Below are 23811 nucleotides of genomic sequence, written 5' to 3'. Positions count from 1 at the left end.
AGAGGAGGCGTCGTCGCAAAAGGCGACAACCTCCAGCTGAGCCTTTTCTCTCTTGCAACGTTCATCTCTGGTGCTGGGACACCTCTCTTCCTCGAGTCCCCCGCTTCGAACGCACCGACGCCTGCTGTAACTCGTCACTCATTGTAATTCCGGGACGACTCTCAAGTCTTCATTCCAATCTTTTGCCTTTGTACCCGTATACCTCTCGTTGAAACATCTACACAACCATCAAGATGATGCCTCCTCGTGCATGTCAGTACTGTCAATATTACACCCTCTTGATCGAATCCTGACGGGCCCGTATTCCAGACTACTTCATCGGCTTGAACGCTGTCCGTGCTCTGAGCATCATTGCTCTTATCCTCGTGTTCGCAAGTAGCATCTTTGTCCTAGTGAACGACATCCAAGCCGTCAACCGTGCGATGGCATCGCCTCAAGACATGACGAATTGCGACTACATCGAGTACGTACATATGGTCATCCCGCCGCTTCGCATGTCTCCCGTATTACAACAAGACTCACGCATCTCGCTCGCAGTGGCAGCACCGTCCCCAACCAGCCCGCGGGCGTCTTCTGGGCCGTCGTGAACCGCCTCCTCATCATCTTCCAAGTCATCGTCCTCATCCTCTCCGAGATCGGCTGGCCCGCCGCCTTCTTCGCGATGTACTTCCCCGTCCTGGGCCCCGACTTCGGTCTTGGGGCACTCGGGATCTTTCAGTGCCTCATCGGCGCCACGATCCTGTCGCACCACGTCGACGACTTCACCCTCGTTGCCGCCTTCTTCCTCTTCTCGCTCGGGTGCATCAACATGTTCCTGGGCCTATTCCGCGAAAAGGTCAAGCGCAAACGCTCGATCATGTCCTGGCGCGAGGAGGCCAAGGGCGTCCTGCCCACGCATAAAGACCTGCGCCCGCCGTTTGCACGCCCGGCCTCGGCCTTTGTTGGACGCGTGTTTGGTCGTGGGGAGAAGGAGTCGGATGGCTTTGAATCGAAGGGGTTGGGTTTCGGACGCCAGGGTGAGAAGGCCGCGGGACTGAAAGGTACGTCAGCACGTTACGAATGAATGACAATTCGCGACAATGCGACTCACGCGAGACGTCGTTCTAGGTTTCCTGATTTCGAAGCCTTTGGAGAGCCTGCCACGATATGCCACGCAACCTCCACGTTCCGACCAAGGCTCGCGCGCTGGTACGCCCGAGCCGATGTTCAAGTCAAGCGCTACTGCCATTTGAGTCACCTACACACGCAACATACGACGATTACGACCGTGGACTTCCTGCATTTCTGTGGACACTGTATCATTATCGGACCCCAACGCTTGTAGAGCAGCTCGGCTGTATCATAGCTGTATCATACTATACCTGTTTTTGTAATTGTGGACAGCCGTATAACGCGTGCTGCCAGGTAATTAACGTGGTGATATTTGCGGGTATCTTAGAACATGTGCGCGCTTACGACAGTTAGTCCGACAAGTCCATGTCATCATCGTCGGAGTCCATCTCCATCTCTGAGCGATCTGCCTCATTCGACGTGAAGAGCGTATTATTATGGGACGTAGGCGCTGGAACGTCAGGAGGCAAGGGCGGCGGAGCGGAACTTGGCGGCGGGGGCGGAGGGAGAGGAAGCGACATTGGTTGCGGACGGGGTTGCGACATTTCGTTGAATGCACCGTGCATCCTCCAAGGCGGCATAGATCCTACAAAAGGTCTCGACTGGTCCTGGGGGGACGCGATCCTCTGCCACAGCGCCTCGCGATCGGCAGTGTGCGTCTTGTTGACCGCAAGCTGAGAGCGAGGATTTCCACGGAGCGCAGGTAGACTCTGACCAGTATAGATAGGCAGCTTGGACGGGAGGAAGTACGTGTCAGGGTAGGCAGCCCAGCGGGCGGAGGACTCGACGGAGGCTGCAGAAGCTTCGTCCGACTCGTGCTTGTCCGGAGTTGGCGGCATCCTAGAGCGGGAGTCTGCTTGACCGTCGCCTGACAGTTGACAGAGCTCGGGCTCTCCTTCCGCAAAGATATAGAACGAGTCGTCTTCGCTCTCGTCCTCATCATCGACTTGGAGTCCCTCTTGTATGCGCTTCCAGACATGCTCACGCGGATCGCGAGGTCCGACCCATCCTGGCGGATAGCCCCACATGGTAATGATAGGGAGCCATGGCACCCTCTCTCCGGGATCGCCGTCCTCCAAGCCCAGAGCCTCACGGAGTAGCGGGCCTCTGATCTGCCCGGGTTCGAACTTGTCGAGCCACTCCAGCCGTTCGCGTCGCCACTCCTCCACTTCATGTACACGCAATCGCGGGAGGACGGGGCCCTGGCGAAAGAATTCGAAATATTGTCGTGTAAGCGAGACCAGACGGCGGTCGAGTGGTTCCGAGCACTTCGACACGACATGGCCGGGTTCGCCGCAGTTGAAGCAACGTTGGACGTCCCTGTCAAGCGCTTCGTCTCCAGTGCCGTCACCGAGCACAACGTCTTCATGGATGCGATGGTAGAGGGGTGCATGATAGAGCCACTGATCGACGTACTCCGCGCTCCCGATCTCTACTCCTGCTTGGTCCACGGTGAAGCCTCCCACGAGTCCAACGCCTGGTTGACCGTCTGCGCGTCCCAGCGTCCCTTCGCTACCTCCTTCCCCTCGATATGCAGCGCCGGGATCCAGTAGACATACTTCTTCTTCCAGCGCTCCTGGCCCGGGTCCTGGATGTTGATCGTGTTGAGCTCGAAGGGCCGCTGCTGCCGGACCTTGGCCAGCTCCGCTTTCGCCGTCTGGAGGGAAAACCTTGGCGTGAGCCAGCTTGTCAGTCGCTTGGATAGAAGGGGGAGCGTACGTCGCAGAGAGAGCACTGTGGACCAGAGAAGAGGGTGAGGCGTGCGATCCGACCAAGTCCGCGAGCGGCCATGAAGCTTGAGAAAGACGGTAGGTCCTTGAGGAAGGCGAACAATCATTATCCGTTTGGGTTCTGTGTGCCAATGAAATACTCATACCTCGGTGAACCAGTCTGCCGGGGAAAGCTGGTGGGGGCTGACAACCAGAGAGGCTCACATAGCGGCTGAGGTCGCGGCACCCATCTTGCCTTCGTCCATCTCATTTGCTCATACTATGCGAGTTTTTGGGGCTTTATAGCCAGGTGGTTACAGCGCCAGCGTTGAAGCCTGTTCCAGGTTCGATTCCTGGCTGCGTTGTTATTCTGGGAGTCGGCATCGTTTTTGGTTCGCAGTCAATATTGTCAACAGGACCCGAATACACTTGCAAGTGCATCTTGTCTAAATGAGGGCCATCTGTATGCATACATATGTCGGGGTGTGTAGGGATTCGGACTTTATGGGACACGCTCCTCACAGCCATGCAAAGGTGTTCGCTTTTTAGAGGCAAAATGCAGAAGGGCCCAGCAGAAATCAGGTTTACTGCGTAGCATTCCGTGATGCTATCAAACAAAGACATATCGTGAAGGTCTGAGGACGTCGACAACAAGCGTGATGGCCGGACAGCAACTCGGCGTATAGTCCCAAAGTCCACGTGTCCACAACAAGGAGAAAACCGCAAGTGTCGATCAAAGTTTCTCCAGGAGGCCGCGAAGCATTTTCTGGTTAGCGGAGGCACTACTGTCCTTGTCCAGAGCCTTGGCCTTCTTCTCAAGGAGCACGATTGTCTGCTCGACATCCAATGGGAGACCTTCTAGGGCGGCTGTCGCGCGCGCAGCTTCGACGAACATCAGTAATGCATCTGCCGTGAGTACCACAGCAGGGGAAAGGGTGAGAGATAGTCACCGCAACGGTCGAGGTCATCCTCCAGAGCTGTCCAGAGGTCCTTCCGACGCGCATAGGCCTGTTCAAGGTCCTCCAAAATCCTTGTGACTTTCCGCTATCGAAGGAGCCCGGTGTGCTGAGTAGGAGAGGAGGGCAGCGGATGGGCGCACCTGCGACCCAGCGTGCGTGGTCTTCAGCTCGTCCTCGTCCCGTAGGGCGATCCGCTCGACTTTCTTGCAGATTTCGTCGAACGTCAGAAGCCCCGCTCCAAAGGCGAGGTCCACTGGTTATGCAATGGAAACTCAGTAGATACTCATGCGCATATAGTCAGGGGAATATTTACCTTTCTCGTCCAGGACATCATGTGCTGCCTTGATGCTGCTGTATGCGGGAAGCAAGGCGTTCTTGAGGTATTCCTTGAGAGTTGCTCCCTGCGCTGCCATGGGTTCCTTGAGCGACTCGATAAGCGCGATCAACCGCTCCTCCTCGTCTTGTTCCGACGCGCTACGGACGCGTCTGAGTATACGGGCGCGCATATAGCTGGTCAAAAGGCTCACTTCTCCTGCAACATAGCCACCAGCGTCGATTCGTCGTCCCAGCCGAGCATGTCTGCATCATGCTCGACCTCATGTCTCTTCGAAGACCCAGCCTGCGCGCTACCATGCTGAGGCCATGGCTCGAGGTGTTTATAAGCTTCGCGCGTGCCGGCATACCTGTGCGGCGCAGGCTCAGCCTCGTCCTCCTCGGGCTCCTCATGGATAGTCGAGAGCTCAGCGCGCTCCAACAGAAAGCGGCTCGTATTGGTCGAGTGCAGCCGCGACCGGAGGCCGGGGCTCCGCGCAAGGTTAACGGGGAATGGAGACTTCTGATGCTGCTGAGCGAGGCGGGTGGCTGCGGGCGAAGCCTCCTAAACATGACGTGCGAACAGGGGTACGGCATGGGGCGCATATACTCACGATAGCGTGCAGATTTGTGCAGCTTCTGCGCAACGGGGGACGCGCGCTGGAGGAGGTGTGTGGCGTGCTTGACCATGATCACCGAGGTGGGCGGGGGTGGCGGGAGTGTGGAAGCAGAGGCGGAGGACGGTGAGCGCAAAAGGACGAGCCGATCAGAGAGGACGCGCCGCCTGATGGGGACACGGGCGCCAAGCAGGGGAAGAAGCACCGTCGGCCGCTCTGGTGCTTCTGGACTGGCAGAGGTCGCAGTTGGCCCGCTCGCCGCGCTGTCCCAGGCCTCTTGCCCTCCTCTTCTCCCCAGGCCCTGTCTCCTCCCCTCCTTCCCGTCTTCTTCTGCGAGTCCGGCTACTCTCCGTGCTCGTTCAGGACCCGAAGCCCTTCCTTGCCCATCCCAGACTTTCAGGCACTACCACCCGGTCCCTGCCCGACCTAGTCATCATGAGCGGCCGTCCCCCGAAGCAGTCCATGTCTGAGCTTAAGCTTCGCAGGCTCTCAGAACACAACGCGAGGCTCAGGGAGGACCTCGCACGGCCACGGATACGCGTCAGCGAGGCGAGCAAGAGGTAAAATACCGGTCCATGACTGCCAGTGTGCACGAACATTGACTGAGATCTCCGTACCAGCTTGATCAACTACTGCAAGTCGACTCCAGACCACCTCGTGAGTAACACGCTTCCTCATCCCGCTGTCTTGCGTGCTTGAGACGGGTGCCCGGCGCCATCCACACAAAACAATCGCATATCCTACGCCCAATGCACTACACATACATTCCGTCTTGTAATCCATTTCTGCTAAGTTTCGGGACATGAACAAGGGGTTCCGCCTTTGTTCATGAAATCGATATGGTCTTTTGGTGGTAGCAAGTAAACGCCTCCGAGCATCGTCCTTCGCGTTGCTCTCTGGACGCCTTACTTTTCACTGTCTGCACACCGTTCGAGTACGCTCGGTCCATACTTGCCCAAGTGGGAAGCAACAGGCCATCTCTAAAGAGCATAGCGCGCGCGACTCATCATGTCCTCAACTGCTTATCAATGATTGCCTTCTCATCTGTAATGATCTCGTTTACTGAATGGTATCTCTGCGTGCAGATTCCGTCTGTATGGGGTCCGGTCAGCAAAGCGGAAGACCCATTCGCGGTGCCCAACCAGGGTTGCCAGTGCGTCGTCATGTAAGACGGCTACCACAAAGACAGCTGCTGCTATTGCTCGTCCGTCGCCACCGTGTCTCCCAAGACCTCCGACGAGGCGCAGCAAAGCTCAAGAACCTCCTGGAGGACGCGAGTCGCCTATAGGATATCGGCGTAGATGGCATGGGACAATGGGGTTCGCGTCCATGCCCGTCTACAGCTCCTCTCTGCTTCCGCTCGCGTTTACCTGGCTGTGGAGCACCGTGCGCCCTTATCTTCTATTCTTGCATTATCATTTGTAGTATTCTTCACAAATCGCGTACACCCCGCCACTCCTTTAGTCCATCGCAAGCATGTGTCGCATTATACTTCTATCTACACGTCTATTTCTTAGCATCATCGTCATCTCAATTCCCAGACTCGCAGTCATAGGCACACACGTTCCATAGTACATACCTCGCATCGGGATCCGGAATACCTCCCGCCCTCCCTTAGTCCTTCCGTCGACGCGCTTGCGTACCGAAATGTTCATCAGCGTCACATGTCTAGTTCCCTTCGCGTGGCGCGCCGTAGTTTTTGGATAGTTTCCCAAGCCCTCCTACCATTTTACTTGGCTATTTCGCCCGTCGCTTTCTCGACTTCACTTGGCTCCGTGTTACATACATTTATAGCGTAGCCATAGCTCTCCAACGCATCGGAATCGCATCTTGCTGTCCTGATTTGCTCTGCGACATTGGTTTGCGCTGATCCATGACATTTAAGAGCATGCGCGGCGTCGATTGGCCGATCCGTAGGTATGTAGTGTGTTGCTCGGGGGTTGCCGTGCAGATCAACGCCATCGCTCTTCAAAAGGCCGGCTGTGCTTGCACCTTTGTACAACCGTCTGGGCTGTATCAACCTTTCTTGTCTCCAGCTCGGCGGGACTTGTTCGGAGCTTTCTTCTAAATATATGTCAATCACCAAGCGCTCCACGTACTCCGACAGGACGCGGCCGCAACGAGCCGCAGCGCAACTTTACAGCCCAGCAAGTACTCGGGTGAATCGAGTCAACACTCCGACGCCTAAGTATGAGTTTGCTGTTTCCAGTCATGTATGCATCAAAGACAGCCGTGGCTCCCCCCTGCCGGAGCACACGCGTCCTGATGGCTTCTCATCCTTCCGTAGGTCCGCCGCAATCTCGGGAACGTTGTGTGTGCTTGCCAGGTCTGCGGTTGCTGCAGCTGACAAACCCTCTCCGCGACATATTATGCAAGCACTGGCTGCGGATAGATGGTACATGGTGGCTGTTTCCCAGTCACCTTGGCTCATGAGGCGGGTTCGAGGTCGATCGCTGTGCTCATGGCCAGGGCACATCCACATCATACCCAATCACCATTATGTACTGTGAGTACGGTGCCGCGTCTGTCATAAGTACCGATCAAAAACGCGCCCGGTATTTCGTACGGTCCTCGGCAGCGCGGATGCTTATAGTTGGTGGCCACAAGTGACAATCCCCAGCTCTCTCGTCGGGTGAGCACATCTCTATTTCGCATTCAATCCAACAAACCCGTCCCCTCCTGAAAGCAGCACCATTCCCCAAGCATGGCATCCGAACCCTCCACCCACCCGCGCATCGCTATCATCGGTGGTGGCCTCGGCGGGCTCGCGCTTCTCCTCACGCTCCATCGCCGCGGTGTCACCGCCACCCTGTACGAACGCGACGCCGGCTTCAATGCTCGCGCCCACCTCGGCGGCAGCCTCGACCTCGGTTGGGACAGCGGCCAACGCGCTCTCCGCGAGAACGGCCTCCAAGACGAGTTCGACAAGTACTCCCGTCCCGAAGGCGAGGAGCTGAGAATGTACGACGGCGCAGGTAAGCTCCATTACAGCCATGGCGCCGAGAGCGAGGGCGGTCCCGGCGGTCCCGAGGGCCACCAGGGTGCCCCGCCGCCGCAGGGCCCCGAGGACATTCGCCCGGAAATCGACCGCACCGTCCTCCGCAAGATCCTCCTCGACGCGATCCCTCCCCATCTCATCAAATGGGATCACGCCCTCGCCTCTGCGCGCCCCCTCGGCAACGGCCAGCACGAGCTCACCTTCGCGAACGGCTTCATCACCGTCTCCGACTTCCTCATCGGGGCCGACGGCGCGAACTCGCGCGTCCGCCCCCTCCTCTCCCCCGCTACCCCCACCTACACTGGTGTCAACGGCGTCGAGATCTCCCTCGCGCCCGAGACAGCCAGGCTCCCCGAGCTACAAGAGACCTTCGCGAACATCGGCAAAGGCACCATGATGGCCTCGCAGAACTCGCGCATGCTCGTCTCGCAAGTGAACGGTGACGGCCGCATCCGCACGTACGCCTTCGTCCGCGAGTCCGCCGACTGGTCCGTGCCCTCGAACCCCGCCGAGGCAAAGGCTGTGCTCAGAGAGTACTTCTCCGGCTGGCAGCAGTGGATTCTCAACTTTATCGACTACGCCGACGAAAGCGCGATCTACCCCCGCGCGCTCTACATCCTCCCTGTCGGCCACAGCTGGCCACATGTCCACGGGATTACGCTCATCGGGGATGCCGCGCATCTCATGAGCCCGTTTGCTGGCGCTGGCGCAAACCTCGCGCTGCTCGACGGGCTCGAGCTCGGCCTTGCGCTCGCGGAGCTTGTGAAGGAGGGCAGTTTCGCGCACCAGGAGGCCGTCGATGAGTCCGTTGCGGCGTTTGAGGTGAAGATGTGCTCGATGGCAGGCCGCGTCGGAGAGAAGGCGAACCGCAACCTGCATGAGTTCGTCCATCCCGATGCGCCTCACCCTGCGATCCGCAGGTTCGAGCAGCTCATGACCGAGGGCTCCCGCGAGGGCTGAGGTTCTCATTGTCTCAATCTTGTATCGGGTGGAAGTACTATTTGGTGGGGGTCTCAGGTAAATTGTCAATCGCGTAAGTAGAAATCAGTAGGTAAGCAGCATAGTTAGCACATAGGTGAGTACCTCGACAAAGATCAGACTTAACGTCCTGTACCTAGGTAACCAGTACATACAATTTTTCAATGATGTTCAATTCAGTATACCTACACCAATAGCAAAGTGAGCAATCATGCAATTCAACACGCGGCGCACTGCGCGGTCACGTTCATGTATTACGTAATAAAATATCGCGGTTGTCTCTAGTTGGAAATTAGGCGCTCAGCCGCGTCGTGCGAACCTGCTTGTTCTGAACCATCAACGTTCGCCGCCTCATCTGAAGTCGTCTATATCCCAATCTACCGTCTAGCAGCGTAGAATATTGGACCCGCTACTATAATACGCAAGTCTCCTCTCTTCATGCCAAGGAAGTGTTCGCCTATCGACTTTGCCACGTTGAGTCGTGGACAGGGAATGCCGCCTTCGCGGTTGACATCACTCAATTACACGGCTGAAGAAGACGTGAAAATGGTGCAACGCTCTCCTCGTACTGACTTGGATGGCTCGTTGACCTGTTTCCGTCAGGATACCGAGGACTTGGCTGTGGTCTCCACGCAGCCACCACCTACGTTAACCACCGTCAACTTCGATGTGCAAAGACACATCATGACTTTTCTCCCGCTTACCGACCTTTCCGCGCTGATGCGGACATGCCGCCTTCTCTCCGAAGTCGGGTTCCAGCCTCTATGTGCGCGGTCTGGAGAGCCTCTCAGGACGCCTACGCAAATCTTGTCGTTCCTCGAGTTCCTCCATATTGGCGCACCGCACTCGCCTGCTCCAGTCATCAAGGACTTGCGTCTCAGTCTAGAAGAGCACCGTGTGCCTCAACGTAAGGCTAGCTACTTTGAACACCACACTCGCGAGCCGGCCTACTTCACCACCTCAAGCGACCCGCTACAGGAAGAGTACCTCCTCCGCGCGTACCGCAACCAGGCCCTTGAGGCCTTCCGTATGATTCTACAAAAATGCTGTAATCTCCGTCGACTCAATATTGGCCGCTGGTACGAAGACGTCCCGATCGCACCACTGACTCATGTCATCTCAAGCCTGACAGCGCTGGAAGAGCTCCGGATGCCCATGGTCCCTCGATCTCAGTTGTGCAATGACGTCCGGCTCGCGAGTCTCCCTTTGCGCAAGCTGGTCCTTCGACCCGGTAGGTGGCATGAACTCCCAGACGCTCTGAATCTGTTGCAGCCGCTTTCTTCTACCCTGGTCGAGCTGGACATCCCCGTCTGCCGGTGGAAGCGACCGGATGCCCCATTCCCGCATGTACGCAAGCTTGCGATCGAGTTCCCAGCCTCAGGCGACGTTGTCCTCGATCTGGTGCACGCGTTTCCAAACCTGACGCACTTGTCTCTCGGGGGCACGCGCAACTTCCATCTGTGTCATACGTTGTCCTCGCGTGCTGAAGAGGACAGGCTGCGAGAGCATTCGCAAGGCCAGTGGCGCTTGCTAACATATTCATGGCCTTCTCTCGTCGCGGTGCACACGGAGTCGCCTTGCGTGCTGTATACCCTCGCGCTGCCGTTCAAGGTTCCGCGGGTATCGATTGGGTACTCTGCTGGGGACCCCGCAGAGAACATGCTCCCTAAGATACTAGCGGATACGTCGCCCACTTGTCTAGAGATGCGCATCAAGCAGGTGCACTTCAAGTACTTTCCTCTGCCACGCCGGTTCACGGGACTCAAGCCCGGTGACGCAACGGCCTCGCTGCAACGTTTCATCCTAACCATGGAAGGCACTGCAGTGCCAGACTACGTCATGGTCACCAGTATGCTCATCGTGAGTCTCCACTTATGTACCATCTTGCCGATCAAACATTGACCGTTATATTATCTAGGACGAACTGAAGGAAGCCCTCGTCGGCCTCCCGGTCACGCACCTCCTCCTCAAGTTCTCCCTCGACCATTTCTTTGCCTCCCGCGCGCACACCCGCAGCGTCGTTCGCACTATCTGCGCAGACGCACCTCGCCGCGTGGCAGCCATCGCGCGCGCTGCGCCCTCCCTCCGCTGGATTGGCGTTCACGTCCACGTGTGTGGCGGGCCGACTTGGCTGTATTGTTGGACGGTATCACGAGAGCAACCCGTTGTGTCAGACTTCGACTTTAACGCAGCGGCGCGCGTTACGTTGGAGGAGATCAGCGAGGACGACGGTTGGGAGATGCTTGCCGCTGAGGAGATGGAGGACGTCGCGGGACTTTGAGCTCGTGCTTTCCATAAACTCTTCTGGTGGCGGTCCGATACAGATTCCCCTTGCGTGTATGGTTGCGTGCCCGTTTCCGAATTGTGTCGTCTCTCGACTGCAAATTTGTGCAGACTTGGACCGGTTCTGTTGTTCCTGACACCTATTATAAGTTCATACGTTACGAGGACATTGCTGTTCTGTCCCTGTGAATCTGTACAATCATGCTTCTTTGTGGGCCGGACCTCCAACGATCGGCGCACCGGGGCGCGCCGCCACAAACCGCACGTTATAGCCATTTTGAAGCTGTTGCAACCCCTAACTCCGACCTGACGTGACGACACAAAGAGACATGTTCCCGACAGTCTACACTCCATATTTCCTGTCTTCTCGGCAATAGGCCGGGTGCGGACAGTGAAACTCAGGGGAAAACTGGCTAGCCACCAGGATGATGTGTTCCCCATTAACGCTGAACCATCATCGGGGGCCCTCAGTCTGACAGATAGTAAGTTAGTAGCGCTGTTCCAACGCTAGTGGAACAACCGATTGTACAACCAAGTAGCGAAAGGTATTTGGCAGTATTCGCACGCGCGGATTATGTAGCTAGACAGGAGGGGCGGGAGCGCCTCGCCAAGCTCGGTGGCGGATCAGCGCTTCACTGCTCAACCAAGCTACATATGGGACACCCGCGATGCGTAATCCAAGATTCCGGAGAGAACGTTGATCCTATGAACGTCCGGATATATTAGATCCCTGGAGTAACTCACTGCGTCAGCTGCCACCCTCCGTCTCTTGCCGACTCTGACCTCTATGTCGTCTCATTACTACCCTCTGGATATCTACAAAGTGCCCAGGAGTCGGTAGACGTCGAGAAACTCGCTCAAGAGCTCGCTAGATACCTAAAGATTACCGCGGAGGACACCGTATTCTTGAGCTATCATGCTACCCGTCGCGACGAGCTCTTCGCTGAATTGTACAGCCATCCTGATGTGAAGTCGGATATCTCCCCTGAACAGTTTGTTGGACCGGGCAGAGACTCTGATGAACACCTTGTCCCTGTAAACGCTGAGATAGAGAGGCTAACGCCACCGAAGACACTCGAGGAGTACGTGGAGTCACTATAGTATCCTCTCATTCACTTACGACTCCTTTTCAGGCGTGTTAAACACCTTCACCTCGCGATGGCTGCCCTCATGGTTTTTAGTCAATTCAAAGTTCACTATGCCCTCCTCGATTATTCAGACCTCGCGATGGGAGTTGAGATACGGAAGGAGCGGATGTGCGTGTCATAGTTATTTTTCCTTTTGGGCTGTCCCCGTGCTAAGGATGCCATTGCAGCATGGATGAATGGTATAAGACGGAGTATCCTCGCCTTTTCCCCGACCGCGTGAAGTTAGCCAAGACTTCATCAACTCCACCGACCTTTGGACCCCTTCCCATCGCGCCTCACACTCGCCTTCTCACTGCGCCTAGAAGCCTTTCTAGCGAGGAAGTATCGCAGCTCCTGAGTAGCCCGGGAACTCTTGTGGGGAAGCGATTTTTGTATTCCCCACCTCTTCAGGAACAAGAGGGCCGTGGCGCGTGGGAAGTGGTTTCATATACCGTTCGCAAAGCTGGGGAGGGTATCGAGCATGAGTTCCAGGTAGTGTGTGAGGCGCTCGGTGGAGATTCGCTTCCAATGGATGAGAAGGAGGTTCGAGATCTCCTGCGGTTCCCGATGTTTGACGTTTAATCAAGATGTTCCTCACTGCATCTTGTCTTCGAGTTGCCGTAGCTTTGATGTCACATCTGACTTGACTGCATTGTTGTACGTTATCAAGAGAATTCCGTTGCGTCTGATTCCGACTTCGATGCACCGACGAGCATTACTTTGCAAGAGATCGGGGAGGACAAATGTTGGGAGGTGTTTACTGCGGAGGATGGAGGAGTTTCCGAAGGCTTTAGCTTTGCTCTACGTAGCTGTCTCAGTTCGTCTACTACTTTTAGCCCGTAGACAAGTTGGCCATTGCACGTCGCAACGGCCTCTCATCCATAGTTATCGCACAAGACACCCAAAAAGGTCTCTAGATGACCGCGATGCAGCGCCATTTTCACCAACAAATGCGGCCTGGACCATGATTATCAAAACTCCCGGTCTCGCCCACACTTTCCCTCTCCTCCAATGGCAAAGCTATGCAGGGGCTTTACGGAGCGTTGGGACAGATTAGTTTACCAGGGACAATGGCGACGCGCTCCTCTTCTCTCATGCTCAATGCCTGTCTCCTCTCTGGAGTCGCTGGCCTTGCCTGTTCTTGAGCTCACACCGTTTCGCGCTCCCTCGCACCCGTTCTTGCTGCCCAACTCCGACCTCAGGCCTCAGCCCCGAGAGAGAGCCTCTACTTGCCTGCTCGCCTGTCTACAAGATTCCTCAGTGAAGACGGTGTAAGTCCATCTAAGACTCATCTCTACGCATTCTACCCTTCGCACTCTGTCCCGCCACCGCATTGCTGCGACAAGCCTTCTCCTCAACCAATTCCCCCGCCACATGTCTGTGCCCGCAACGATAGCGATCCAGCAACCCGTTCGCATGCTATCAGGTGATCCCCGACCTGCAAACCCACCTTCGTAAGGGCAACGTTCACGCCTCGCGGGGAGCTACGGACTGTAGCCGCATACACACGAAGACGAGCAATGATACCATTGTATGAAATTGCGCATCGCGACGCGCGAGAGTTGCAGTACAGCAGCAGCGCCTTTTCGATGCCTGCTCCAGTGAAGTTTGGGTGCAACCTCAGTTTGGTTTGCAAAATCGTGGTTCAATCTGATTGCGAATACAGTCTACTATCAAGTAGCTAGAGCATTTACATGACATAATTGGCGACATTCATAGCAGCGGGACTCGGTGTCGTATACAGTGGCGGAACTCCCGGGTGCCCTTGAGGGACTGGTTGAAGTGGTGCGGAGAGATTATGACCATTTCCTACCAAACGGTGCACCAAATTGCGCGGCGCAGGTCCAACCAAGCGTTGCGCAAGGTGGCCGCCTAACTTAACCTCATTTGACACATCCATGAGGTTCATGTCATGTATGTAATGCAGCTTCAAGCCTAGACAGCATTACTCGTATCAGTGCACGAATCACGTCGAGTACACCGGCACACACCTTTCACCGTGGTCGACAGCTTGTTATTGGGTCGGATGTGCGTAAGGTCAATCATGACTTGATACGCCTCAAGGGCGGCTACCTCCGTATGACAGTGATCCGAGTACTGGTGGTGACCGAAGCCAGCAGCCCGTAGCCTCTTAATCAGCTCTCGATAAGTCTTGACTATCATTCCGTTAATGAGTTGAAGTAGTATCGCGTACGAACGACGAGAAGGATTGCGTACCACGAGGTGATTCCCAGCCCCCCGGGACAGGGTCTTCCGTCGGTCGAGTGTAGATGTCGTACGATATACCATAGGTACCAAACGGCTGGAATGTCAGCTGGTGAAGTTGGCCGGCGAGCCAGAGATGATCCACAAGTGCCATGCTAGCAGAAATGTGTTGTGGCAGACTGCTTCGCGCACTGGGAAGGTGGAGAGGGTTGACGAGTGATTGCAGGACCGGCAAGGAGACGAGACATAAATAGAGAAGCGGGCATGCTCATCCCTGGTGATAAAGTAAGAGGGTTGAGCCCATGGTGTACGATCCCCATGAAGGATTGTCACTTCGCGGCAGACAAAACAAGCAAGAGGCAGGGATGCATCTTGACAAAGGTAATCCCAAAAGTAGCAGGAGGTCCTAGTATCACGCCATCATGCTAGTACAGCCGTCACCATGTCCGCCCATCGGAACTTCTGGTGAACACGAGGCCCCGGATAGTCTCATACAAGAGCAGCCCCAATTGAGGCAGGAGGTACTAGTATCACGACATCATGCAAGGACAGCCGTGTTCCCTCATGGGAACCTGTGGATTTCTGGTGAGCACGAGAAAGGCCCCGAAAAGTCGCTTACAAGAGCAGCCCCAAACGAGGCAGGAGGGCCTACTAGTATCTGTGATGCTCACAATACAACGAAGTCGTAAGGATCCTGATCCTGTCGGCAGTCACGAATAAGCGCTAAGCGTTTGTCGAGCAGGTCGAACCGTGAGAACGTTTACGACGCTCACATGCAGAGCTGATTTATAGCGAACGCCACGTCGTTCTTATCCTCCTAGCCACTCCTAGCCACTCTTCGTTCCCGCAATCCGCGTCATGTCGACCCCAAGCTATGATTTGGATGTCTATAAGATACCGAGGAACCTGGTCGACGTCGAAGCTCTTGCTCAGCAAGCATCTCGATACCTCAAGATTGCCGCGGAGGATGCTGAATTCCTCAGTTACCATGCAACCCGCCGGGACGAGATTGTAGCTGAACTCTACAGGCAACCTGGGATCAAGCCGAATACCAGTCCAGATCAATTTGTTCCGCAGGGCGCTGATCCTGACGTGCATCTTATCCCTGCCGATGCCGTGATCGAGGAACTCACGCCGCCGAAGACACTCGAAGAGTAAGTGCAGTGTTTTGTGGAAGTACTCTGTCACTGACCTGAATTTACAGCCGTGTCAAACGTTTGCACTTTGCCGCCGCTGCGATGTCGGTCTTCAGTCGATTCAAGATCACATACGGGCTGCTAGATCATCCCGACCTTGAGATGCAATATCAGCGACGGAGGACGCAGATGTACGTAATCCAAACTATCGTCTTCATGGCGTGCTGAATCCGTTGCGTCCCTACCATGTAGCATGAGTGAATATTACAAGACGGAATTTGCTCTTCTGTTCCCTGAAAGCATGAAACGTGTTGCCGCCAAGCGCATGCCGGTGACTCCACCGACGCGCGGGCACCTTCCCTCTCCCCCTCCCTCTCGCCCCTCTACGATTTCCAGGCGTGTCTCTAGAGAGGACGTAGACCGATTTCTCAACAATCCTAATACGCTCGTGGGGAAACGATTCGTGCACTCCACTCAGGGCGAAGGCCAAGATCAAAGTGATAGTGATTATGGCACATGGCACGTCACTTCGTACACCGTTCGCGTAGCTGACGGCGGCGTCGAGCACGAGTATCAGGTCGTGCTCGAGGCGTTGGGCGGAGGTGCACTGCCCATGGACGGAGATGAGGTTCGATATCTCCTGCAGGACTCCACCTTCGCCGTTTAACTCGATTCGCTTTGTATGCCGTTGTCTCGAACTTGTCGGTTGTGTCATACTATCCGTCCATGTATATAAGTGCGAAGCGCAATGTTTTTGGTCTTGAGGTCGTCATCAGAATAACGCCTGCCGAGCAGATACGCTACGGGAACGTCCCGTTAAGACGCATCGCATCACATTGAACAACGGTTTCGGACACGGATATGCTACGCACAACACCAATCCTCGTTACATTGAACGTGCACTAAGACACCGAAATAGCTACATGGAGCGAACGAGAGCCGTATCGGACTGTCATTAGGCGGATGCATGCAGGCGGTGATGACAGTGATAATGCAGCGGAAACTTGCCCTTGCCGGCACACATTCCGCACCCGCACCATCGTATCGCTTCAACAACAAATGAATCTACAGACAGGGAGTAGTTGCCCCAGCCTTCTTCCACACCGCTAGTGAGTTTGCGTAGCCTCCCGCCTTCGCCACTGCGAGCGATACATAACCCCCATCAACATCTGTGCCACCCAAGTTCGCGCCCGCCTTCACCAGCAACTCCACGAGCTCCTCGTGTCCCTGCCTCGCTGCGTAGTACAGCGGGGTGTGGCCCAGCGCGTCGCGAACGTGCACGAGCGCCCCGGCCTCGAGGAGCATGTTCGCCGCACAGATCGATCCGTTAAGCGCAGCGACGTGCAGCGGGGACCGCCCAGACGCGGGATCTGCGCAGTTGGCGAGCCCGCCGCTGACCGCCAGCGAACTCGCTTCGGGATTGGACTCAACGGAGAGCGCGAAAGAAACGGCTTCGGGGTCGTCACGTGCGACGGCGAGGTGCACGAGGAAGGGGAAGAGCGAGCTCTCGATCGACGACGCCTCAGCCGCGGTCCAGCTCCACGGAGCGGTGGCCTCATCTGCCTCTTCGTCGCGCGCGTCTGCTCCGTCGACGAGGATCCGAGGGGAGCGCGCTCCAGAGGAGGAGATTGTGGAGAGGCGAACGACCTGAGAGAGCAACCCTTGGAGGTTGTCGAGGCTGGGCCCTACCGCGGATGGCTTACTGAGTACCGCCGGGATCTTGCTCTCTGGGAGAGTCAGCTCGCCGCGGAGTGGCGTTCCGATAAGCGAGCGGACTTGAGCCACCGAGAGTTCCGGCTTGGATAGAAGGTAGCTGAGCTTCGTGAGAGCGCACTGCGTGATTCAAAAGTCCGTTGATGATCCGCTCTACCGTTTTGGCAGGTATCGTGCGACGCACCTCTGGGGTCATATCGCCCCCTGGAACAACACCGGCCTCGAGGAGGCTCCTTCCAGTCTCGTACGCGTCGGACACGGATCCTTTGCTGCACTGTGAAATTGCCACGATTACTACGCCGTTATCGCATGCTTCTTTGAGTGCTGCGACCAGGTCCGCCCGCTGGGGCGCATTCCCTGCGCCAAACGTCTCAAGTACAACACCTTGGGTCGGATGCATGACAAACGCGCGGATGGTCGCCCCTGTGATACCGGGAAAGAGGCGCAGGGTGGCTGTATGATGAGGAACGTCGGATGCATGTTAGAGTATGCTGCCTGAGAACCATTTACCAACGTGAGGACTCATGACTATAGACCGAATCCAGTTAGCTATGGAACGGCGAAGGTTCTGTGGTCACGTACGCTTGTGGGAGCGGAAACGCCGCAGACTAGTCTGCCGCAGGACATCTTGCCAATTGACCATGATGTCAATTCCAACTGTTCACCGCGTTAGAGAGATCATGGGATGGACAAAATGAGCGAGTGTGAGACTCACCGTTGACAAGCGGAGGAAAGTTCGGACTGTTGAACGCGTTTAGATCATAAGAGGACATTTTTGAAACTCTGTTTCCCCGGAACAGAGTATGATTGAAGTACAAACAGCACTCTGTAAAAGACGTCCGAAGCGCCATGTTAACGTACCTCCTAAACATGACAACCAACGTTACCTGGAATGATGTAGTGTCCTGCGATAACCAAAGCGCCCAACAAATTGTCCACAGCGTCATTCCGGAGCTGGGATATGGGGATCTGGGCACCCGTTACTACCTGCGATGTAGCGATTGAAATGAACGTTTGGCAGAACATGGCAGAGTGAAACAGGACATACGACTGTCTTGCCCAAGTCTTCCAGCATGAAGCTGAGAGCAGATGAAGTGTACGACATGGTGTCGGTGCCATGAAGGATTACGAAGCCATCGAAATTCGAGTAATTGAGTTCTATATCAGACGCGATCCTGATCCAATCTGTATATGCGATATAGGGTAATTAAGACGTGAGGCGCGAAGTAGATAATAGAAAGGCAGTTATCTCAGATACCTTGAATCTCAATATTGCTGCTATCCAGAAGAGGGCTCCACTATTGACTGGGTGAGAAATCAAACCAATGGCAGAACATGAAACAGACCTCAAGGACGGCATACCGTATGCGCTTGCGGCTTCCCCCAGGACCACTGCTTCTGGGCGTCACGAGCGTCGGCAATTGCGCCTCGTAGACATCTTCCGATATCTGTACGCAGACGGGCTGGCGCAATGGGACGATTTGTTCTGGGGATGCCGCAAGGTTTTGCAGTGCACCAATGGGGCGAGATGATCGGACAGGCAGAGTGAGCAACTGATGAGCCTCTGGGCGTGACCCTTCGCAACTTGGGGATGGTTCGCGGCTACGAGAGGTGGCGCCGACTGGTGTGTTCTTCCCGCTGCTCGTCCATCTCCGGTAGCCCTCAATGGACCCGGAATGGGAGAACAGAGACTCTTCGAGGGGGTCATGGAAGCGATGCTCGCTGTGAAGCGTCTCCGTGAGGAAATATGGCTCTGGGACATAGCCCTTTTGGCTGAATATCATATTGATTGTTCCTCCGGTGTTCAAAATGAGGACCTTAGACTCTTCTGAGGACCTTGAGATGTTCATGGTGGGCGCATTGAGATGATGGCAGAGATGAGACGGCCGACTGTGTACAAAATAAAGCCCGGACTGCGAGGCTCGGAGGTCGAGTGCGTAGCGCTGGGGCGCGGTGGAGAATGCTCGGATAGATTAGATTAGCGAAAAGTTAATCTCGATCGTAATATCACTTGCTCGGCGTATATGACTGTGTCCCTTCCTCCTGACTCCTACATCCCCGCCTTCTCATCCTGTCCGTCATGGAGGCCCTCAAAAACGTATTCCAGCAAAAGAATAGTGCGGTGCGCATCCTGGTCATATACAGTGAACTTAGCTCATCGCTTCGTTCAGACAAGTCCAGCACTTGTCACCTTCGTGACCGCCGGCTATCCCAATGTCGAGGACACGGTCCCGATCCTTCTTGCTATGCAGGAGGGAGGGGCAGACATCATAGAGCTTGGCGTGCCATTCTCCGATCCCATTGCAGATGGTCCGGCAATACAGGAGACCAACGTGGTACGTGCTCAGCTCCCTTCGATGAAGACTCACGGTTTAAGCAGTTGTTCGCGATGCGCAGGTCGCCCTCAACAATAACGTTGACTATGTTCAATGTCTCGGGATGGTCAGGGAGGCGCGCAGCAAGGGTCTTACTGTTCCTATTCTCTTGATGGGTGAGTCACATCTTTCGGTCGCGTGACACCCTCGAGGCAAACCTACTTCTCCTTCAGGATACTATAACCCATTAATCGCCTACGGAGAAGAAAAGGCCATCCAAGATGCCGCAGAAGCTGGTGCCAATGGATATATTGTCGTAGATCTTCCACCAGAAGAGGCTGTTGCTTTCCGTGACAAGTGTCGCACCGCAAAGTAAGTCGCACGAGCATGATATTTGCTCGCCTCTTGATCTCTCCCCCTAAGCCTATCCTACGTCCCTCTCATCGCCCCTTCAACATCATTGGCACGCATTGAATTCCTCTCCTCAATTGCCGATACCTTCATCTATGTAGTCTCTAAGGTTTGCTATGATCTTGCTGAACCGATTCCTACGTATAAACTCATCATTCCCTGTAGATGGGTACCACAGGTTCCTCAGTCACGGGAACGATGAACACCGCACTCCCGGACCTCATCTCACGAGTCCGAGACTACACTGATGTTCCTCTCGCCGTCGGCTTCGGAGTTGCAACTCGTGCACACTTCGACCTTGTCGCAGACGCGGGCGCGGACGGCGTTGTGATCGGCAGCCGTCTCATCGCAGTCATCAAGTCCTCTCCACAAGACCAGATTGCAAAGAAGGTCGAAGAGTATTGCGCGGATATCAGCTTGAAAGGCCAGCCGCCGAAACGCCCGTCCGCGACTCACCGCTCGACGTCGGTACGCTCGCGGCCGAGTGTGAAGTCGAGCGTGTCAACAGACTCTGCGCAAAGGAACGTCTTGCCGTCGCGCTTTGGGCAGTTCGGCGGGCAGTATGTTCCTGAGGCCCTCTGGGACTGCCTGATTGAGCTCGAGGAAGCACACAACGCTGCGATGAAAGACCCTGAGTTCACTAAGGAATGGCAGAACCTGTACGGGTACATGAATCGCCCGTCAAATCTGTACAAAGCTGAAAAGCTCACCGAGCATGCGGGCGGCGCAACCATCTGGCTCAAGCGTGAAGATCTGTGCGTCTGCCTTGTGATCTCCTCCTTATGTTGTCATTGACAGCTTTCCTAGGAACCATACCGGCTCACACAAGATCAACAATGCTATCGGCCAGGTACATCCCTTCTCTTGTTGACCCTACAACAGGTCGAAATGACCGCGTTCCTTGCAGATCCTACTCGCGAAACGCTTAGGCAAGACCCGTATCATCGCCGAGACCGGCGCAGGCCAGCACGGCGTCGCGACCGCGACCGCGTGCGCCCGCTTTGGACTCCAATGCGTCATCTACATGGGCGCCGAGGACGTCCGGCGCCAGGCGCTCAATGTTTTCCGCATCCGTATGCTCGGCGCACAGGTCATCCCTGTCCACTCGGGCTCGTGCACGCTCAAGGACGCGGTGAACGAGGCGCTCCGGGACTGGGTTACGAACCTCGCGAACACGCACTACCTCATCGGCTCAGCGATCGGGCCGCACCCGTTCCCGACGATCGTGCGCGACTTCCAGCGGGTGATCGGCCAGGAGATCAAGAGCCAGCTTAGGGAACAGACGGGGAAGCTGCCCGACGCGGTAGTTGCGTGCGTTGGGGGCGGGAGCAATGCTATCGGGACGTTTTACGACTTTATCGAGGAGAAGAACGTTAGGCTCGTTGGAGTCGAGGCTGGTGGCGAGGGCCTGGGTGGTGACAAGCACAGCGCCACGCTGAGCAAGGGCCACGCTGGTGTCTTCCATGGCGTGCGGACGTACGTCCTTCAGTCTGCGACCGGTCAGATCGTCGAAACACACTCCATTTCTGCGGGACTTGACTATCCTGGTGTTGGGCCTGAGCACGCCTGGCTGAAGGACTCTGGTCGCGCGGAGTACACTGTCGCGACCGATGAGGAGGCTCTTCGAGGTTTCAGGCTTCTCACCCAACTGGAAGGCATCATCCCTGGTATGTGTCCTTTCCCACCCTGGAAGGGCGCATGCTCACAGGCCTGTCTCTTTCTCTCTAGCCCTCGAGTCATCCCATGCTATTTGGGGCGGTGTCGAGCTCGCGAAGACCCTTCCAAAGGACGCGAACATTGTCATCGTATGTTACTTTTTGTTCTGATTGTTTTCGCGCCACTGTACTAATCGGCCCCTGTATCATTGCCCAGTGCCTGTCTGGCCGTGGCGACAAAGACGTGGAGCAGATCTCGCAGCTCCTCCCGGGTAAGTGGGAGGAGAAGCTCGACTGGCATATCTCCACCTCCCCTCTGGAGAACAGCAAGCAATAGATTAAGGCAAGGCCCGAAGTGTATGTACGCTGTGTAGAACGGGAAAGAAAAGCGCGCGGCTAGCCTCATGTACTATTAGATCGGGGACGCCCATGTTGTATATCTCACGAAGACAATCTACAGGGATCTTCCAGCTGTTGTACGTATCTGCGTTCGTGTCCCAAGGTTCTGGACCACGATCCCTCTGTGTGATGGCACACCCAAAGCACAGACCTTGAGGCGTGATCCAGAGGTATGTTGCCAATTGCAAACAGACGTCAGGCCCCTCGTCATCACTACTGCCACTCACCATCAGACCACCGCCCCCTCCGTCCCTTCTGGCGGCCTCCTGTCTGGTGGAACTGGTTGCAAGCTCGCACTGGACCTTCACAGCCTCTGGCCCAAGCATCCGCCCTGGACACAGAATGTCCAATCGGGAGGACATGTCCTTAATAGTCGAACAATAGGATCATTCGTGGCCGCGTGCACCCTCGGCGACGTCGTCGGGAGCGCCACCCGCTCAGATCCACAAAACACACAAAGTGAGCTTTGGGCCGTAGCATCTAGATTCGGGCCCGGGAGTACAGTAAAGGAAGCTCCTATACGCTTCGATCACTCCGTTGGCTAGGCGTTCCTGTCAGTCCGCGATGCGTCGACCTGCGCCACATTGAGAGACAGGGTGATGGAGGTTGGGGAGAGAGGTATATAAAGGGTGTGGAATGAGTGCGCTCCTCTTCCTTGACATAGAAGCACTCCCATCCGACGTCACTAACACAATCCCTCCTCCGGACCTCTCTGTTGACAACTCGTGGTTGTCGCTATAACGCCTCTTACAAAGCCTCTCACCTTTCGGCCCCGAACGACCTTCTTCCATGGACGTCGACCAGGAACTCGCCCGTATCCAGCAGGCCATCTCGGAGCTTCGTGCTTCCGAATCGCAGCCTCAAGTCCTGCGTTCCGAACCACAGCCTGTGTACGCGGTTCGTTTTGCCTGGTCCTTGCAGGAGACTGAGCGCCCCGCAGACACAATGACCCAGTGGGCAACCCTCCCCCAGCCCGCGGGCTGTCTAGGGACGAGGCTACGGAGCTCTTCATACAACAACATGTGTGAGCTACCACCGTGCCGCCAAGCGATGCAACCTAACCCACTGACCACACCCACCATTCGTGGCCCGCAGGGCTGAAATACTGGCGGCTATGAGGCAGCCCTCCCCTAGGTCTAGGAGTGTCCCGCGTCGGGATCCAGATGCTATTCTCCCCGACTTGGTGCGGCCGCAACATGATCCTGAAAGGCGTCCGACAGCCCGCCCCTCAGACGCGCAACCTTCGACTGGTGGCTCGCCCGACGAGGATCGTGCCAGCGAAGACGCACCGGGCGCCGACCAGGCCACTTCCTCAGCCGGTGGCAGCGGCTTTGACCACCGCGCAGCATTCGAAGCACTCGATTTCTCCGGTCTGGCGACCGCCCGGTATAGCATGTACGAACGCTACTTCGTGATCCCTGGGGACCCCCACGAACAGCGCCTGGCGGAGCTGGAGCCTTATCCTTACTGGATGGGAAGGCCCAGGACGGTGCGCAACGCCGACGGCTCGGAGAGCACTTTGCCTGGGCTCAACGTCCTCACAGAGGACCCGTACGTGTACCCGTGGGAGGTTTTGTGATGTCCGCTTGTCTGTTCGGGATGGAGTTTGGATATGGATATGGGGACGATGCTGATGTATTGTATTAGGAGGACATGTCTCGGAATGTGATGATGGACGTACACGCTTTCTCGAACAGTGTACGAGCTTGACGACCTAAGCAGGCGGCACATAGATGGAGCATCCTATTGTGTAAGGTATATGTCCAAGACAGATTATCAGGGCCCTCAGGTAGGAGGGTGGCTAAAATGGTGGCCTCGTCAAAGCTCCAATTGTTAGCTACAGCTCCGCTTAGTCGGAACCGCCCGTCTTTATGATCTCCCTGG

At 56.0% G+C, this 23811-nt stretch overlaps 11 protein-coding genes across 11 annotated transcripts; 8 read left to right on the top strand and 3 right to left on the bottom strand.

Moving 5' to 3' along the window:
- The first annotated feature begins 9 nt into the window (after positions 1-9).
- Positions 10-3022, top strand: DICSQDRAFT_132448 (uncharacterized protein). The gene is made up of 6 exons (XM_007361508.1): positions 10-252; positions 310-463; positions 538-1040; positions 1108-2767; positions 2830-2925; positions 2987-3022. The coding sequence occupies exons 1-4, from the start codon at positions 234-236 to the stop codon at positions 1230-1232; spliced, it is 801 nt and encodes a 266-aa protein (XP_007361570.1). The 5' UTR covers positions 10-233; the 3' UTR covers positions 1233-2767; positions 2830-2925; positions 2987-3022.
- A 530-nt stretch (positions 3023-3552) lies between these two features.
- DICSQDRAFT_124296 (uncharacterized protein) lies at positions 3553-4780 on the bottom strand (the record flags this gene model as incomplete). The annotated part of the gene is made up of 6 exons (XM_007361507.1): positions 3553-3725; positions 3770-3863; positions 3919-4031; positions 4092-4252; positions 4306-4639; positions 4705-4780. 6 exons carry the CDS (start codon positions 4778-4780, stop codon positions 3553-3555), a joined length of 951 nt encoding a protein of 316 aa, XP_007361569.1.
- A 362-nt stretch (positions 4781-5142) lies between these two features.
- DICSQDRAFT_49286 (G-protein gamma subunit) lies at positions 5143-5876 on the top strand (the record flags this gene model as incomplete). Its single annotated transcript, XM_007361506.1, has 3 exons — positions 5143-5267; positions 5328-5364; positions 5793-5876. 3 exons carry the CDS (start codon positions 5143-5145, stop codon positions 5874-5876), a joined length of 246 nt encoding a protein of 81 aa, XP_007361568.1.
- Positions 5877-7411: 1535 nt separating this feature from the next.
- Positions 7412-8665, top strand: DICSQDRAFT_49281 (FAD/NAD(P)-binding domain-containing protein; the record flags this gene model as incomplete). The annotated part of the gene is made up of 1 exon (XM_007361505.1): positions 7412-8665. One exon carries the CDS (start codon positions 7412-7414, stop codon positions 8663-8665), a length of 1254 nt encoding a protein of 417 aa, XP_007361567.1.
- Positions 8666-9367: 702 nt separating this feature from the next.
- On the top strand, positions 9368-10964 carry DICSQDRAFT_166003 (uncharacterized protein; the record flags this gene model as incomplete). The annotated part of the gene is made up of 2 exons (XM_007361504.1): positions 9368-10543; positions 10602-10964. 2 exons carry the CDS (start codon positions 9368-9370, stop codon positions 10962-10964), a joined length of 1539 nt encoding a protein of 512 aa, XP_007361566.1.
- A 1207-nt stretch (positions 10965-12171) lies between these two features.
- Positions 12172-12978, top strand: DICSQDRAFT_152268 (uncharacterized protein). The gene is made up of 2 exons (XM_007361503.1): positions 12172-12222; positions 12282-12978. Exons 1-2 carry the CDS (start codon positions 12194-12196, stop codon positions 12673-12675), a joined length of 423 nt encoding a protein of 140 aa, XP_007361565.1. The 5' UTR covers positions 12172-12193; the 3' UTR covers positions 12676-12978.
- A 758-nt stretch (positions 12979-13736) lies between these two features.
- Positions 13737-14501, bottom strand: DICSQDRAFT_152267 (uncharacterized protein). The gene is made up of 3 exons (XM_007361502.1): positions 14311-14501; positions 14085-14249; positions 13737-14028 (listed from the first exon to the last, which is right to left on the bottom strand). The coding sequence occupies exons 1-3, from the start codon at positions 14450-14452 to the stop codon at positions 13784-13786; spliced, it is 552 nt and encodes a 183-aa protein (XP_007361564.1). The 5' UTR covers positions 14453-14501; the 3' UTR covers positions 13737-13783.
- Positions 14502-15117: 616 nt separating this feature from the next.
- On the top strand, positions 15118-16207 carry DICSQDRAFT_152266 (uncharacterized protein). The gene is made up of 3 exons (XM_007361501.1): positions 15118-15452; positions 15503-15625; positions 15687-16207. Exons 1-3 carry the CDS (start codon positions 15157-15159, stop codon positions 16099-16101), a joined length of 834 nt encoding a protein of 277 aa, XP_007361563.1. The 5' UTR covers positions 15118-15156; the 3' UTR covers positions 16102-16207.
- Positions 16208-16303: 96 nt separating this feature from the next.
- On the bottom strand, positions 16304-18997 carry DICSQDRAFT_159266 (asparaginase-domain-containing protein; the record flags this gene model as incomplete). The annotated part of the gene is made up of 9 exons (XM_007361500.1): positions 16304-17267; positions 17332-17600; positions 17658-17675; positions 17730-17804; positions 17863-17973; positions 18035-18134; positions 18196-18332; positions 18406-18445; positions 18494-18997. The coding sequence occupies 9 exons, from the start codon at positions 18995-18997 to the stop codon at positions 16500-16502; spliced, it is 2022 nt and encodes a 673-aa protein (XP_007361562.1). The 3' UTR covers positions 16304-16499.
- Positions 18998-19199: 202 nt separating this feature from the next.
- On the top strand, positions 19200-22037 carry DICSQDRAFT_98330 (bifunctional tryptophan synthase TRP1). The gene is made up of 10 exons (XM_007361499.1): positions 19200-19269; positions 19319-19483; positions 19545-19638; positions 19696-19834; positions 19886-19982; positions 20039-20628; positions 20681-20723; positions 20781-21540; positions 21602-21678; positions 21746-22037. The coding sequence occupies exons 1-10, from the start codon at positions 19228-19230 to the stop codon at positions 21863-21865; spliced, it is 2127 nt and encodes a 708-aa protein (XP_007361561.1). The 5' UTR covers positions 19200-19227; the 3' UTR covers positions 21866-22037.
- A 645-nt stretch (positions 22038-22682) lies between these two features.
- Positions 22683-23639, top strand: DICSQDRAFT_152263 (uncharacterized protein). The gene is made up of 3 exons (XM_007361498.1): positions 22683-22817; positions 22868-22951; positions 23023-23639. Exons 1-3 carry the CDS (start codon positions 22717-22719, stop codon positions 23504-23506), a joined length of 669 nt encoding a protein of 222 aa, XP_007361560.1. The 5' UTR covers positions 22683-22716; the 3' UTR covers positions 23507-23639.
- The last annotated feature ends 172 nt before the right edge of the window (positions 23640-23811 follow it).

Source organism: Dichomitus squalens (genome assembly GCF_000275845.1).
Source record: "Dichomitus squalens LYAD-421 SS1 unplaced genomic scaffold DICSQscaffold_2, whole genome shotgun sequence".
NCBI lineage: Eukaryota > Fungi > Basidiomycota > Agaricomycetes > Polyporales > Polyporaceae > Dichomitus > Dichomitus squalens.
This window is presented reverse-complemented; position numbering and strand designations above follow the sequence as displayed.